This window comes from Pantherophis guttatus, chromosome 2 (genome assembly GCF_059756535.1).
Source record: "Pantherophis guttatus breed Tessera chromosome 2, ASM5975653v1, whole genome shotgun sequence".
Taxonomy (NCBI): Eukaryota; Metazoa; Chordata; class Lepidosauria; order Squamata; family Colubridae; genus Pantherophis; species Pantherophis guttatus.
Window position 1 is genome coordinate 93,400,277 of NC_142064.1, and position 15,683 is coordinate 93,415,959.

Consider the following 15,683-nt stretch of genomic DNA (forward strand, 5'->3'; position numbering starts at 1 on the left):
TTTATTTTCCGATCCTTAAAGAAAGACTTAGAAACATGTCATCTAAACAGGTGTGATTAGGAGAGTCAGGTTAAAACCCCCAGTTTACCATATTGTTCCTTTAGTGGCATTTTCTGTTTGGATAAGCTCTCTGTCAAATAGATTTCACACTCGTCAATCAGTTTTCTGAGTTATGTCACTGTCCATCTGGGTTGGTTTTTCCGTTTTGTGTCGTTTTTTTTCCTGTCTAAACTGTAGGGTATAAAATTTGCCTTTTTGTCATTCTTTGCGCTTGTTGTGTTGTGTTGGATGAGAAAGTCCAGTTGCCTCTTGAAAAAGCACTTTTGGGATTCTTTGGCAAGGGGTTTTATTGTAGCACTAAGGTTTTCTTTGTTTGCAAGTCTGTGTTGATGCTTTTTCGTTAACTCATTGGTGACGATGAATCCAGCGGTGTTCGGCATGTACGTAGAATGTTTCACCCAGGGCGAGGATTGGGTGGCCCCCGCGCACGTAGATCAAACATGCACTTTACTAGCAGTTCCACTGGTGGATTTTCATCATCACAGAGTTCGTATTCTCCAAGCAATAGAGAAGCCATGGATCCTATAGCTGGTAAGGGTCACAATCCTTGCACATTGCCGTGTTCTGAATGAAGCAAAACCCATTTCTAAAAACCAAGGATATTTGTGACTGTATAGATACAGATTAACAGAGTTGGAAGCGACCTTGTAGGTCTAACCCCCTCCCCCACCTACCAAGCAGACCCTACACCATTTTTGACAGATGGCAGTCCTGTCTCTTCTTGAAAGCTTCCAGTGATGAAGCTCCCACAACTTGTGAAGGCAACTTCTGTTCCATTGGTTGATTGCTGTCACTGTCAGAAAACTTCTCCGTATTTCCAGGTTGAATCTCTCCTTGTTCAGTTTCCATCCATTATTTTTGTGTCTGGCCTGTGTGAGACAGTCCTGCTCAATATTGTTAGTTGAAATTATCATTTACCAAGAGTGCCCTGGTCTTAGAGGTTGTCAGTAGTTAGGATTATTTCACACAATGGCAGTAAAAAATCCAAGTTGATGGAAAGGAATTTTCTGGGCACTGGCCATGGCCATGGTTTTGTTGTGACCTAGGCCCAAGTAGTTATTACCAGACACAATCAGTCCTAAACAAACATATTTTATTAGAACAGCTGAGAATTACTTCATTCTCAGCTTAGTCCAAAATAAATTCTTCATAAACAGTCCTTCAGCCTTATCACCAACCTTTGTCTTCTTTGGCACCCTACCAAAGGCTTTTCTTGGCAAAACCCTACAAAGTTCAGAAGCAGGAGAAGCTGACAAGAAACAAATGTAGCAACGTTGCTTTCCTACAAAAGAGCAGTTGCTGCTCTTTTAAGCCTTCTGGGAAGGCCAATCATCTAGCCTTAACTCCCGAGTTGTCCTTTTTGCTTTAGCTGCTCTTGCCTTCTGGCAGCTCTTTTCATGCATGCACTAGGAACAGGCTCCTCCTGTTCCTCTGCCTCTCTGCTATCCACCTCTGGAGGCTCCAGAGTCCACGCATCGCTCCCAGATGGCCCTGACCCCATCTCTGCCTCCGACACAGAGCCCTCATCCAGGCCTTCCCCTGACTCCAGGACTAGCCCATTGTCCTCCCCAGCCTCCTCACTGTCCGACTTTGCTGCCACCTCTGTAGGCTGCTGGCGGACCACAACGGGTTTTGTTGGAATAGATTTTAGTGTCTCTTCTCTTTTCTTATTGGCAGAGCTTTTATCTCAGTTATCTGGTGTAAGGCGTTCTGCAGGGGGACAACTCAATTCCTCTGGTCCTTCGGCGTCTCAGTTACAGCAGCTGCAGATGCAGCTGCAGTTAGAAAGACAACATGCACAGGCAGCAAGGCAACAACTGGAGACTGCACGCAATGCAACGAGGCGTACGAATACCAGCGGTGTCACCACCACTGTTACACAATCTACAGCAACAACCAACACGTCTAATGCAGAAAATAATCAGCAGGCTATCCAGAACTCTCAATTTCTCCTTACCAGGTAATGCATTCTAGTAAGATGACTGTGATTGTTCTATTTTTTTGCTCCAGACATTCAAAGCTGCCATTGTATATTGTGATGCTATCCTCACCGCCCCCCCAAGCTTGGTTTTCATTCAATGTGGAATATCCAGCTAACATTGAAAGTGTGCTTTTCCCATGACTAATTGCGTGTATTAGGGAGATCTGTATGCTTATGTTCCAGAGAGCAGCAAGTGGCTTAAACTAAAATGGAACACTAGAGGCTGAGAACATGTGCCTTGAAAAGTACTCAACAGTCTGAAGACTGTTTATATATGAAAGGTTTGGCAGTTGTGTGGAGTTGAACTTTAAATTTTGTTCAATTTGGTTTTCTGGGTGTGTAATTTTTATTGATCAAAATTTACCAAATAAGGCCACACACAAATGCAGGAATGCTTTATCTCATGGATATATTATTACAAGTAAATATGAATAATTTGTTTTCTGTAGCAGGTTTTTAAGCATTGTTACATTCTTTGATCCTTATTAGCATCAACTTATAATAAATTTTGAAGTCATATCGTCTTATTTTTTAAACAATCTAGAAAAAGGAGAAGAACAGCATGTGTGTGTATATATATGTATAATGCACACTTTAAACTGTAAATTTTAAAACAACTTTGATCTTCGTGGATTAGAGTAAATTTCAATATGTGCACATATGTGTGTGTAGAGAACTATTTTAAATAGTTGACTCAAATAATAATAGAGATAGTCCTCACTTAATGACAGATTACTTCTGGGCTTAGTTGCAGTTGTTAAGTGAGGACTACCTGTTTAAAAAAACATGTGAAAACTAAAGGCTTAGATATAGATAGGCACTATAAAATCCCAATAATCCCAATGATAACAGTCATGATCTGTATAGAACGCATCATGTTCTTCAGCAAATCTGTATGTGAAAGCTTCCTTTATCTATTTGAACAGCAACTTCACATGATTTAAGAGCATCAGAGGCCCAAATGCTACCACCAGTCGGTAATACCTATATTTTTTGTAGGCAAACAGTAAAAAATTTGTAGAATCAAATGTAATATCATAAATGACATCATAAAAAAACAAGTAGGAAAATATTTCCTTTTTAAACATTGCTACTATTAATCTAAAATTATTTTTCAATGAAAGAATATCAACTGGAGATGATAATATAATATGTAGAATTACAACAGAAACCTATCATCTTAAATTTTCAAGAACTATTGGGACGTCTTTACTTATTTATTATAAAGTGATTCTTTATCTTGTGCCCAATCATATTACTTAATAATGCTTATATCACGTTATTAGGGAATACTACCCAAAGTTCCCTTCAAACCCAAAGGGATTCCGTCTAGTATAACAGCAGTAGATGCTCAGAAGCAATTGTGTTAGTAGTCCCTCTTTATTTTCCTGGGCTCAACAGAATCACTGGTCATATCATCTAGAACATGGGTCTCCAACCTTGGCAACTTTAAGACTTGTGGACTTCAACTCTCAGAATTCCTCAGCCAGCTTTCATGGAAGTTGAAGTCCACAAGTCTTAAAGTTGCCAAGGTTGGAGACCCCTGATCTAAAAAATCCTCAGACCCTTCAGGATTTCCTGACTATCTGGCTCAGATCACCCAAATGGATCCACTGTTTCTACAGGATTTAGCCTCAATCAACTCAAACCTTAGTAGGGAATTATCTGTCTGTGACAATGGAGAATGTCACATTACCTTCTCCCCACTACCAGCATCTCACTCCCAATCTGTTCTGACTTTCAAACCAAGTCGAGATATGATCTGTAATTCTTGTTAGACCCATGTATATGAAAACAGTCCCAGGATGGTCACAATAAAGTCAGAGCCATTACTTAATAAGAAACAACAAGACGCTTGTTCTGTTCAGTGGTCATCTGTGCTTTCACACAAATGGCTTTGCTCCATGCAAAGAATTTTGGGAAACTTATTTAAGCTGAGCTTCTTGGCAGAACACTTGCCCACCCCATGTATATTTACAGTCCTTGGCTTTGCTAAATTCCTTCAGTTCCTAGATTTCCACTGCTGCTACATACAGTGATGGTAGAGGTACCTATAGTGGTATAGGCTGATGGGTTCTAGGAATATGGAGATGATCAATGGAAGAGCTACAGTTAAAGCAACACAGTTTGTTGTTATCCGTTATCAAACTTACAGTAGCTTTGTATAGCTTTAGGAGGCGGGGCAGATTGCATTATGTTAAAGTAACAGCAAAACTATAAGCATCTGCTCTGACTTGGATATCTAGCTGATAATGTTTCACAAACATGGAAGATGGACAAGCCATCAACTCCACATATGTTGGGAAGAAGCCCTCCTCAAGCAAATGCAGTCAGAAGTTGCTGTAGCTCTGGTGAAGTGACCATGAACAGCTGATGGAGGAGGTAAGTTTGTCAGCTGATAACAAAATAGTGCCAGCAACCAATAAGATAATAATTGCTAAAGGACAGGTAAGAAATTCCTAAGAAGTAGATTTTGAATCTTGATTTAAAAAAAAAAAAATTTAATATTTTACTGACTAGAGCAGATATAGATCAACCATGTTTCAGAGGCAACTGTAATTGATATTGGTTCCAAGAAAATGCAGTCTCAGAATTGAAGATAACTTTGCTGGCAAGAAAACAGTGGAAACCTCCAATACTGATTATAGATTTGGTATTTCAAGACTGCAACTGTAGAGGCCAGATGTTGGCCAATTTGATAAACTGGATCAGGGATATCAAACTTGCGTCATCACAGAGTCGTCACGTGATGTATCACAGCTTTTCCCCCCTTCACTAAACTGGGTGTGGCCAGCGTGTGACGCATCTAATCTGTTGACCGCGAGTTTTGACACCCCTGCACTAGATTATATGACTAGAAATGTAGCCGCAGTATGTGCTCCCAAAGAAAACCTCTCATGGATTTCAGAAACATACATTGCTGATACTTCAGACAAATATTTGCCCTCTTCAGAACAATAAGCAGTGGGAATGTACAGTATATCACAGAAGTGAGTACACCCCCTCACATTTTGTAAATATTTAAGTATATCTTTTCATGTGACAACATTGAAGAAATGATACTTGGCTAAAATGTAAAGTAGTGAGTATACAGCTTGTATAATAGTGTAAATGTGCTGTCCCCTCAAAATAATGCAACACACAGCCATTAATGTCTAAACTGGTGGCAACAAAAGTGAGTACACCCCTAAGTGATAATGTCCAAATGGGGCCCAAAATGTCAATATTTTATGTGGCCACCATTATTTTCCAGCACTGCCTTAACTCTCTTGGGTATAGAGTTGACCAGAGCTTCACAGGTTGCCACTGGAGTCCTCTTCCATGACGACGTCATGGAGCTGGTGGATGTTACAGACCTTGCGCACCGCCACCTTCCGTTTCCGGATGCCTCACAGATGCTCAATAGGGTTTAGGTCTGGAGACATGCTTGGCCAATCCATCACCTTTACCCTCAGCTTCTTTAGTAAGGCAGTAGTAGTTTTGGAGGTATGTTTGGGGTCGTTATCCTGTTGGAATACTGCCCTGCGGCCCAGTCTCCAAAGGGAGGGGATCATGCTCTGCTTCAGTATGTCACAGTACATGTTGGCATTCATGGTTCCCTTAATGAACTGTATTTCCCCAGTGCCGGCAGCACTCATGCAGCCCCAGACCATGACATTCCCATCACCATGTTTGACTGTAGGCAAGACATACTTGTCTTTGTACTCTTCACCTGGTTGCCACCACACATGCTTGACACCATCTGAACCAAATAAGTTTATCTTGGTCTCATCGGACCACAGGACATGGTTTCGGAAATCCATGTCCTTAGTCTGTTTGTCTGCAGCAAACCATTTGCGGGCTTTCTTTTGCATCATGTTTAGAAGAGGCTTCCTTCTGGGATGACAGCTCTGCAGACCAATTTGATGCAGAGTGCGGCGTATGGTCTGAGCACTGACAGGCTGATCCCCCATCCCTTCAACCTCTGCAGCAATGCTGGCAGCACTCATACGTCTATTTCCCAAAACCAGCCTCTGGATATGACGCTGAGCACGGGCACTCAACTTCTTTGGTCGACCATGGCAAGGCGTATTCTGAGTGGAACCTGTCCTGTTAAACTGCTGTATGGTCTTGGCCATCGTGCTGCAGCTCAGTTTCAGGGTCTTGGCAATCTTCTTATAGCCTAGGCCAGGGGTGGGCAATTGTGGCTCTTTTACAACCTGTGGACTTCAACTCCCAGAATTCTTGAGACAGCCAAGCTTGTAAAAGAGCCACAATTGCCCACCCCTGGCCTAGGCCATCTTTATGTAGAGCAACAATTCGTTTTTTCAGATCCGCAGAGAGTTCATTGCCATGAGGTGCCATGTTTAACAAAACTGCTCCCCCGTCACACCTGAGACTTTGTAACACTAACATGTCACATGGCACCAGGGAGGGAAAATGGCTACTTGGGCCCCATTTGGACATTATCACTTAGGAATGTACTCACTTTTGTTGCCACCAGTTTAGACATTAATGGCTGTGTGTTGTGTTATTTTGAAGAGACAGCACATTTACACTGTTATACAAGCCATATACTCATTACATTGTAGCCAAGTGCCATTTCTTCAGTGTTGTCACATGAAAAGACATATTTAAATATTTACAAAATGTGAGGGGGTGTACTCCTGTGATATACTGTATATAGGGGAGAGTTTATATGGTAGTTTGGAAAGAATAGATGAGATCTAACTGGCTTTTCCTAAGTTAGCAAGCATGCTGAGAAAAATGGGTAGGATAATGAGATAGGAGGAGGATAGGAGAATGAGAGAAGGGATCTAAAAGGAAATAAAAATAAGCTGGTTTGGAGTCAGAAAGGTGAGAGAACACCTCTCTTAATTGGTGCCAAAGAAGCAGTTAGAAAGGACTAACGGAGTTTAGCCAAGGCCAGGGTGCAGAGCAAGAAGGAAGCAGCATTTTCATCAAAAGCTCAGCTGGGGAACTTTCCAGGTTGATGCTTTGTGCAGGCACAAACCCATGAGTGATGCACAGAGACCATGAAGAATAATAATATAATAATTGTCTCTATTTAGGCTGAAAGTAATTGAAGTATATGATACTTCTCAATACATTTCAATTAACCCCCACTATACATATTGGATGTAATCTGAATGTTTGATTTTTCTTCTTCAAATTTGTGTTTATATGTAGGTGTATATGCCACAGTGAACTCTAGTTGCAAAGGCTTGTGTACTCTTTAAGGTGCTCACGCCTCTTTATTTGCATTATTGCATCTCACATTCCTTCAAGGAACCTATGATGCATAGGTTCCTGGTGGGATGTCTTCAGCCCCACAATAGTCACCCTGTTACTTGACTTGGATTGAACAGGAATGAGTCACTTAAACTAAATTTACCTGGGAGTCCCATGCTTGAATTGGAACTTGAAGAGTCCAGCATTCCCCCCCCCCCCCGACTTCTTTATCTCTTATTTTTCAGGATGCAAGATGATTTGAAAGCTTTAATTGTATTTTATTATGTTTAACAAAAAACATTCAGTTGAACATTCTTCAAGTACTATATGCAGTCTGGAATAAATGTATATGCAAGCTATTTTTAAAAAGCAATTAAACCATAAGCATCTCTATAAGAAAGTCCCAGAGATAGGGGACCAGCAGTGATCCTACCCAACAGCCTGAAAGGTTAGATCTTCTCAGATCATAGAAGGATAACCTTCCTCAAATAGAAGAAAACCAAAACAAATATCTTAAAACTGACCTTTGAAAGAAAAAAAAAAACAAGGAAATGTAAGCAGAGTGCTAAAGTGTAACAGGCAGAGTCTGCCCTCCTCCCCCTTGCTAAAAAAATAAATAAATACATCTTCTCCAGATCTTACTCAATTCTTGGCACCACAGTTATTGAGCAGTAGTGAGCTTACAGGATCAAACGTAAAAGCTCTGGTTAGTAGTCATAAGCAACAAGTAACTATTGGTCCGTTTTCCTTTTCTTTATGGAAATAATATACAAGCGAGGCCTGGAAATAAACTTTGGATTTGTTTTTTGTTCCCGTCTCCATCCCCCCATAATTTATTTAAAAGACTTGCACGGCTGCCCATATTGGAACAGCAATTCTAGGTAGCTTATGACTTGCATATTAAATGCAAAACTATTACAATTCTAACATCCCCAGAGCTTTACATGGCTTTTTATAATTATTGGTCCTACAACGAAACACACGTGATCCTTTTCAGCTATATCCTGTTCCATCTCTTATGCAGGTTGAATGATCCCAAGATGTCTGAAGTAGAGCGTCAGTCAATGGAAAGTGAGCGGGCTGACCGCAGCCTGTTTGTTCAAGAGCTTCTATTGTCCACTTTGATGCGGGAAGAAAGCTCATCCTCTGATGAGGATGAACGTGGGGAAGTTGCCGATTTTGGTGCTATGGGCTGTGTAGATATTATGCCTTTAGATGTTGCTTTAGAAAATCTAAATTTAAAAGAGAGTAATAAAGGAAATGAGCCTCCTCCACCTCCTCTTTGATGACATCCCACTTCGCAGACAATGTCCTCTGTGCTGTATTTGCCAATGAAAGTGGACAACAACTATCTTGGGTTTGTTTTGGTGATTGTAATTTCAGGTCTGTCACTCTTGTTACATTGTGTACATTCAAAGGAAGAGAGAAAAAGATATATATGATAATCATTTCCACTTAAAATAATTTTTACTTCTAGCAGGTAAATGTAGGTTTCAGTGCAGAGGGAAATCCTCTGTGCTCTGTACTTTTGACATGCAAAAGGCTCTCCTAATACTCCACATTCAAACTGAAGAGGAAAAAAAAAAAGAAATCTCTAATGAAGCTGCTGTGTGTATTTATGAATATTAATGAATAAAAACTGCTTGGATGGTTTACCTTTACTGCATGAGGTTTTTTGCAGCGTGCATGAGTTTTAGTGACCTTGTCATTTAAAAAAACACTTTTAAATACAAGGAGTAAAACTACAAACAACTCCCTCCCCCAAAGCTTTCCTATTATTCAAAGGTTACAAGACGAAGACGTTAGTGCTCATTTAGTGACGTGTGACCATCAAGTAGCTTTTGAATAATGTATATCGGAACCACCTTTTTTTCGTGTGCTGTTGGCACATCACGCAAGCTCTGCAGTGGGACTGCTTGTTGTTTTTCAGGGTGTGGCATTTTTGCTCAGTGTGTCTTTTAATGTTGCCCTCTTTAACCATCAAACTTAACATATGGAATAAATCAGCCTGGTTTTTATGCATCACCGGGAAACACAAAAGTAAGACCACTGCCAAGCTTGGCAACAGGAACTTTTGTGTACCTTGGAATTGGCATACTTGTTCAGCTTTGTTTAAAGGGTTTTCCCCCCTTCTTTTTAATGGTTGTTTTTTTTTAAAAAAAAATTCAAACTGTTGACACATGTTTTATTCAGGTGTAGATGGTTCATTTATTCGCTGTCTTAAAGTAAAAGTTAACCTGGATCATAATTGTCTTCTTTTAAAACGTTCATCATCTTGGTCATATGCCTAGTTATTTATGTATTTGCTTCCTAGTTGCAGAGACTTGTCAGTATCAGGAGAGCTTAAGATGATTCCCAGACTTTTGTCAATATATTGCAGCTGCATTCTTAATGCTAATTCCAGCACCTTTTAATTTATTATTTCTTCATATTTTTTTTCTGGCATAAAACATTTTTTTTTTAAAAAAAAGCCTTTTAATGGAATCATGCCACCTACATGCCTATACTATTAATCCTGTATGTATAAAATGTACAGTGTTTTGTGCATAGACTTTCATAATAACCCCAAGGCAGGGACAGGTGGGGATATTGTGGTTTGGGAAGGGTGGAGGGTGGGGTTGTGGGGAAGGGAATGTAAAGTTAGACAATAAAGACAAAATTGCACACCGCTTCTGGTTAAATCTAAACTAGGCTTAGACCACAATCATGTTTCTGCCTGGTTCTCTCACTTTCTTCACCCCTCGTTTGCCTGTATATTCTTCCACTTCTGCCACGTTACAAGCTTTTTAAAATAAAATTTAAAAAATCCAGATTCAAATAGCAGGATAGAGTCTTGACATGGATGCTACTCTTAAAATGGTAAAATCTATTGACAGCTGTCAGTTTTGACTCCAATTATTTCTTTATAAAATACAGTACTAGATTTGTTTTTTCTCTTTACTCTTTGAAACTGAATGTTCTAAGGGGGGGAATTCTATAGCTGCCCTCTGGTTAACTTGGGTGTTAAACCCAGTAGGGTTTTTTTTTTAAAGAAAAACTGTTGAGGATTTTAAAAACAAGTTTTCAAGCTGTAGTCTTTTCAAACACACCTGCACATTACAGTAAGACCCACAGTTCAATAAAGCATTTTCAAGACTGTTTGTTCAGTTGATTCTTTGATGTTGCTGTGTTATCCAAACAAATTGATTCTAGGCAGGACTCTACAATGATGCTTTAAGGAAAGTCTTGGTTCGCTCACTCTCGCTCTCCCTGAACACACAACTTCGTTTTAAACTTTGGTCACAGACTGGAAAATACATAAAAAAGACTCTACACGAATTGTTGAGGCTTGCTTGCTGGGTATAGAGGATGTGGTGTTCTGTCATGCCCACAAATGTTTCATTATTTCACTAGATATGCTAAAGTTATGATGCTCCATTAAAACCATATGCTCATTTAAAGCGTTTCTAAATTGTAGGAGCTTAAGTGGCCAGCGACTTTCAAATATTATGGGGCTTTTACTTCATGTAATTTTGTAAATAAGTTAGTATCCTGTTTCTGGAATGCTGTCCATATCAGTTTCTTAAAAAGCATGAAATAGAGGCAATAAAAGCTTCACAAAAGTAGCATAAAATTGGATCTTATTGGAAATCTTGGAATATGAAGCAACCCACCTCACAAAGTTGTGGGAAAATAGGAAGGAGTATTATATATGCTCATCATCTTGAGTCATTTAGAAAAATAATACAGGTGGGATAAAAATAAATATGTAAATAAAGCCATCAATCAATGTTATCTAACTTCAAATCGAATGGACAGATTCATGGCACTGAAAGTTTATACTCTTAAACTATTTTTTTTTTTAATTTGAATTGGCTGAAAGAGACATCTAACAAATTCTAGAGTGTTACAAAACATAAAAGATTACTGACTTTACCACGTTGGTTATTAGGTTTTTTAATTGCTGTTTGCTGTTCAGGAATTGGACAAGAAATTCTCATATTCTCAGTTGACAAAAACTGAAAAAATTCAGCTTCTCATTTTTACTTACTAGGAATACATTTAATTTAACACATTCTTGGATTACATACTGGATCTTTGGTTGGCTCTGTTGTCTTACTCCTATTTTTTTTAATTTATTTATTTATATGCCACCCTTCTCCAGAGACTCAGGGCGGCTTACAATGCGTTAAGCAATTCAATACATTGTCAGTTGCCTCATTTCAGACTGATATGATATTTGACAGTTAAAATACTTGATTTAAAATCTTACACAGAACAAGGTTGTCAAAATTAGTATGACTTTTCAATTTGTATAATCATTCAATTTGAAAGTACAGCTTTCTGCTTTTACCTGTTATCAGAGTAGTCTTATGACCTCGGATTACTTTTTAAGATATTTTATTTACAAAATGGTTCAGAAAAGTTGTTGATCTATATCAGATAAAACCTAGGAATTCAAATCAAAAGACCAGTTTTTCATTTAATGCAAGCAGTAACTTCCAAAAGTCAGCTTCGATTTTTAGCTTATTGGCACCAGAGAGATCATATGTGACTGAATTAAACTCCATCCACATGGTGGGTTTCAACAGTTTTTGTTTTGTATTCCTCAGCAGCAGTAGCAGCATCTCACTAAAGCAACATGTTTAACTATGGACGTATGGAAACTAGAGAAAAATCTTATCTATACTTTGTGATCGTATAGTGCTGTTCCAATAATTTAAATACTCTTTAACGATGCCTCTGTAGTTTCCCACACCACTGCATTTCGCACCAGCTGAAGCTTTCAAATACTGTTAAAGGCAGCTCCATTGTAGAGCAAGTTGCAGTACTCTAATTGGGAAGTAACCAAGGCATGTGTGACTAAGCAGGGCCTCCTGGTCCAGGAGTTGGTGCATAGGTAACTGCAGCCTCATCCAGAACTCAAGATAGAAGGTTTACAGAGATTGGGGAAGGGAGAGGTGTTCCTAAAACCTAGTTATTCCATTTTGCTTGGATTGCGTTGAAGCCTGTTGTTCCCCATCCTGACAATGATTCTTCCATGGCATCAAATAGCCTACTGTGGAGACAAAAAGCTATACCTCACCCAGAGACTTCATGTTTATTGATCAGATTTGTATAACCGCATCTCACTGAAAGCATCTCTGGTGTCCGTGTTGATGTTAGAAACAGGAAATGAGAGTACCAGGCCTTGGGTTCCCCACCAAGCAGAGACTGGCCTAGGCATTCCTCCCTGTATTCTATCAGCCTTCAGCTTTGTTGGGAACAAAAGTGTTTTTTGACATGGATTTGCATTGGTAATTTCAAGACTTTGTAAGAAGGGAGTTGGAATGAGCACTTGAAATCAAAAATTTTGTAAATAACGTGTGACCATTATAAACATCTTCCCTCATATTTAGCTGTTGGGTTAAACCTGTACAGGTAGCCCTCAACTTACAACAGTTCTTTTAGTGACCATTCAAAGTTAGAACGGCACTGAAAAAAGTGACATGAACATTTTTCAGAATTGCCACTTTTGCAGCATCCCCATGATCATGTGATCAACATTCAGATGCTTGGCAACTGGTTCATAATTATGACCGTTGCAGCGTTTCGGGGTCATGTGATCACATTTTACAAACTTCTGACATGCAAAGTCAATGGGGATGCCAGAGTCACTTGACAACCAGGTTACTAACTTATCAACTACACTGATTCATTTAACAACTGTGACAAGAAATGTTGTAAAATGGGGCAAAACTCAACAAATTCTCTCTTAGAAACAAATTTTGGGCTCAATTGTGATCGTAAGTTGAGGACCACCTGTATATGGTGGTTTGCATAAGTTTTATCCATATGCTATAATGGAAACATCCAAAAACCTAAAGGTGCAGAATGATGAAAATAGCAAAGAGTCCTTTAGCCACTACAAATTTTCAGTTGGATGATGTCAAGGATATTTCTACTCCCCAAAAATTAAAACATCCCTATATATCTTTTAAGAAATCAATAGGAGAAATGAAGAAAGGACAGCATAACAACCTCCAAATTATCTTGCAAAGAGCCCATTTGATGTGTGTCCTGGGATATAGGCGGTCTAATGTAGTTTTCTCCTCACTGGCCTTGAGATATCTAGTTAAATAGACAATGTTGGCAAGACATTACCTCTTCTGGATAACACTCAGAATTCACTTGGAGCAGTTAAGTTGCCTCTGCTTATTGATTTTTCTAGGCTGCTGTCAGAGCTGGCTGGCGAATTCAGCCCCTTTGTCACTGCCAGGAGTTGGGTTATGTTATTGTTGCCAAATTCAGTGTTAGGAAAGGCAACAGAAGCAGGGTGGCACAGTAAGATCTACTGTATAATCAGAGGTGCCCCAGCTATGGAACAAGGCATTTGGGATCTTGGCCTCCACTCCTACTTTTACAGTAATAAAACACTGAGTCACCTTTTAAGTATCACCTTTGCATCCATTCATTGTGAGGAGTCTTCAACCTGTCCTAACTGCAAAACATAATGGCAGAACCAGACTCGAGGCATTACTGATAATGGTTGAGAGCCACATTGAAGTTCTAGTTGTGTTGGCACAATCGGCATGGAAGCATTTCATTCCATGAACAGAAGACAGCAAATGTCTATGGAGATTCTCAGTCATCCAGATCATTGTTGTCCCAAAGGTGCTTTTTCAAGAGGAAACTAGACTTCCTGAAAGTTCAGTTGCCTCTTGGAAAAGCACCTTTGAGAGAAGATGGCAAAGGCTTACGGCAGGTTACTTTAAAGGCAGCTGAGAAAGTGAGTGAAGCCGAAGACTTTGCCGCACTATAAGATATCACTAGCTTCCTTCTACCCCATACCACACCGAGACTTCCAAGTAGATGGGGAGTCCTGGAAATGTTATGAACAAAGCTGCACCAAATAATTAGAAAACCTAGGAAATATAAAAGCCCACTCATTTCTTTGCTCCTCTGTAAAGTACTTCATAACTTTTTAAAAAAAGAAATCTGTTTTAATTCCTACAAGAGCTTCTATGAGTAGGCTTTAGATTCTTGTACGTAAGTTCTCAGGGTTGTTTTTGTTCACTACAAAGTGAATCCAATAACACCTGATACAAGTAGACTGCTAGTTGTGACAAGATAGATGTTCTCTTGTAATAAAAAAAGCATCACACGTTTTATAGAAGCCTTTATTTACAACTTGTTTAACAACTGTACACTGGTTTTGTAGCCTTGGAAGCATGTTCCGGACCGAAGGGAAACATCCCGACCTCCTTCCTTCCAAACGATATCCGAACTTACAACCATTATTATCTTGTTTACCTATATACAGATAGGTTTTTAAAATCACTACAATGGCGGTTTGGTGAGAAATCATACTTTGGGGGAAATTAATATCTAGTAAATCCTAGAATTTCATTCTTATAGGAAAAAAAATACATTTTATTGGCAAAGTGACAAACAAGTAATTTTGGTAGCTCAGGACAGTCAAACAAGTTGTTATTGAAACACACAGATAGGTAGAACACATGCTTAGGATCTCAAAAAGTGGCAGCTGCTTCATGATATTAATGTTAAAGAAAGCCCAAATCATTGCAAATAGACCGGCAAAGTTGCCTAATGGAGGTTAAAAGCAAAATTCATATTCTTTCCCCTTATCTGATGGTCTAGAGGGTTTCTGTAGGTGGAAAAAATAAAAAAAAATAGGCATGATATTAAAAAAGCTCCCAACCGCAAGCACATATTTTAAGATCAGGTCAAAACACCAAGCAACTCACCAAACAACTACAAAGCAAGTCCTTCATAGGAGCTAATACAGTACAGACAAGAATATGTAAGGGAACCAAGGTAGCAGGACATATGGTTTTGTAATTGGAGGTATCTAAATAAGGAAGGCCACTCTATTGTGAGACAATGATAATTTCATTTTTATGGTACTGCTACCAAAACAATTCAGAAGACTGACAATGTTGAAAGCCAAATTTCCAGAACTGACTTCTCAACTGCCAGGTCCAGCCAAGCATCTTTTCCTTGTCTATGTACCTGCAACAACTCAATCATTCCAGCAGTAAACTTTCTCTGAAAAAAAAATCTTAAGTGTCATAAATCATAGCCCCCACCCCCACTCAAATGAATCAACACAACCAGGAATTGACTCTACTTCAGAGTCTGAAGTTGCTGGAGGACAAATATTTCATTCCATTTCCCAGTCTCTCACAGTTGAGCCACCATTAAGTTTTGCCCCAGTCTGACTGGTAGAGAGGATTAGCCAGAGGTATCCTTACTACTCAGTACTAGTTTTACTCCTTATCTATGATGTTGAATGTTAATGTAGGACACAATCAATTTATCTGAAATGATAACCGGACTGGAACTGCCAAAGATCTCTCTTCAGCCATGGTCCAAGCTACCCCATTCTAAGTTTTCTCTCTACATCTTTCCCCCTGCAGATGGAAAGACCCTGTCAAGTTTCACAACAAAC

General features: G+C 39.3%; 1 protein-coding gene across 2 annotated transcripts in view; it reads left to right on the forward strand.

Annotated features, from left to right (window-relative positions):
- Nucleotides 1-8,905, forward strand: part of KCMF1 (potassium channel modulatory factor 1) — a 58,052-nt gene extending 49,147 nt beyond the window's left edge. For both annotated transcript variants that reach the window (XM_034410685.3, XM_034410686.3), the window contains exons 5-7: nt 417-591; nt 1,738-2,020; nt 8,277-8,905. In XM_034410685.3, the coding sequence (XP_034266576.1) occupies nt 417-591; nt 1,738-2,020; nt 8,277-8,538 (720 nt within the window). In that variant the 3' untranslated portion in view covers nt 8,539-8,905. The remainder of the gene's footprint in view (nt 1-416; nt 592-1,737; nt 2,021-8,276) is intronic.
- Nucleotides 8,906-15,683: the final 6,778 nt, after the last annotated feature.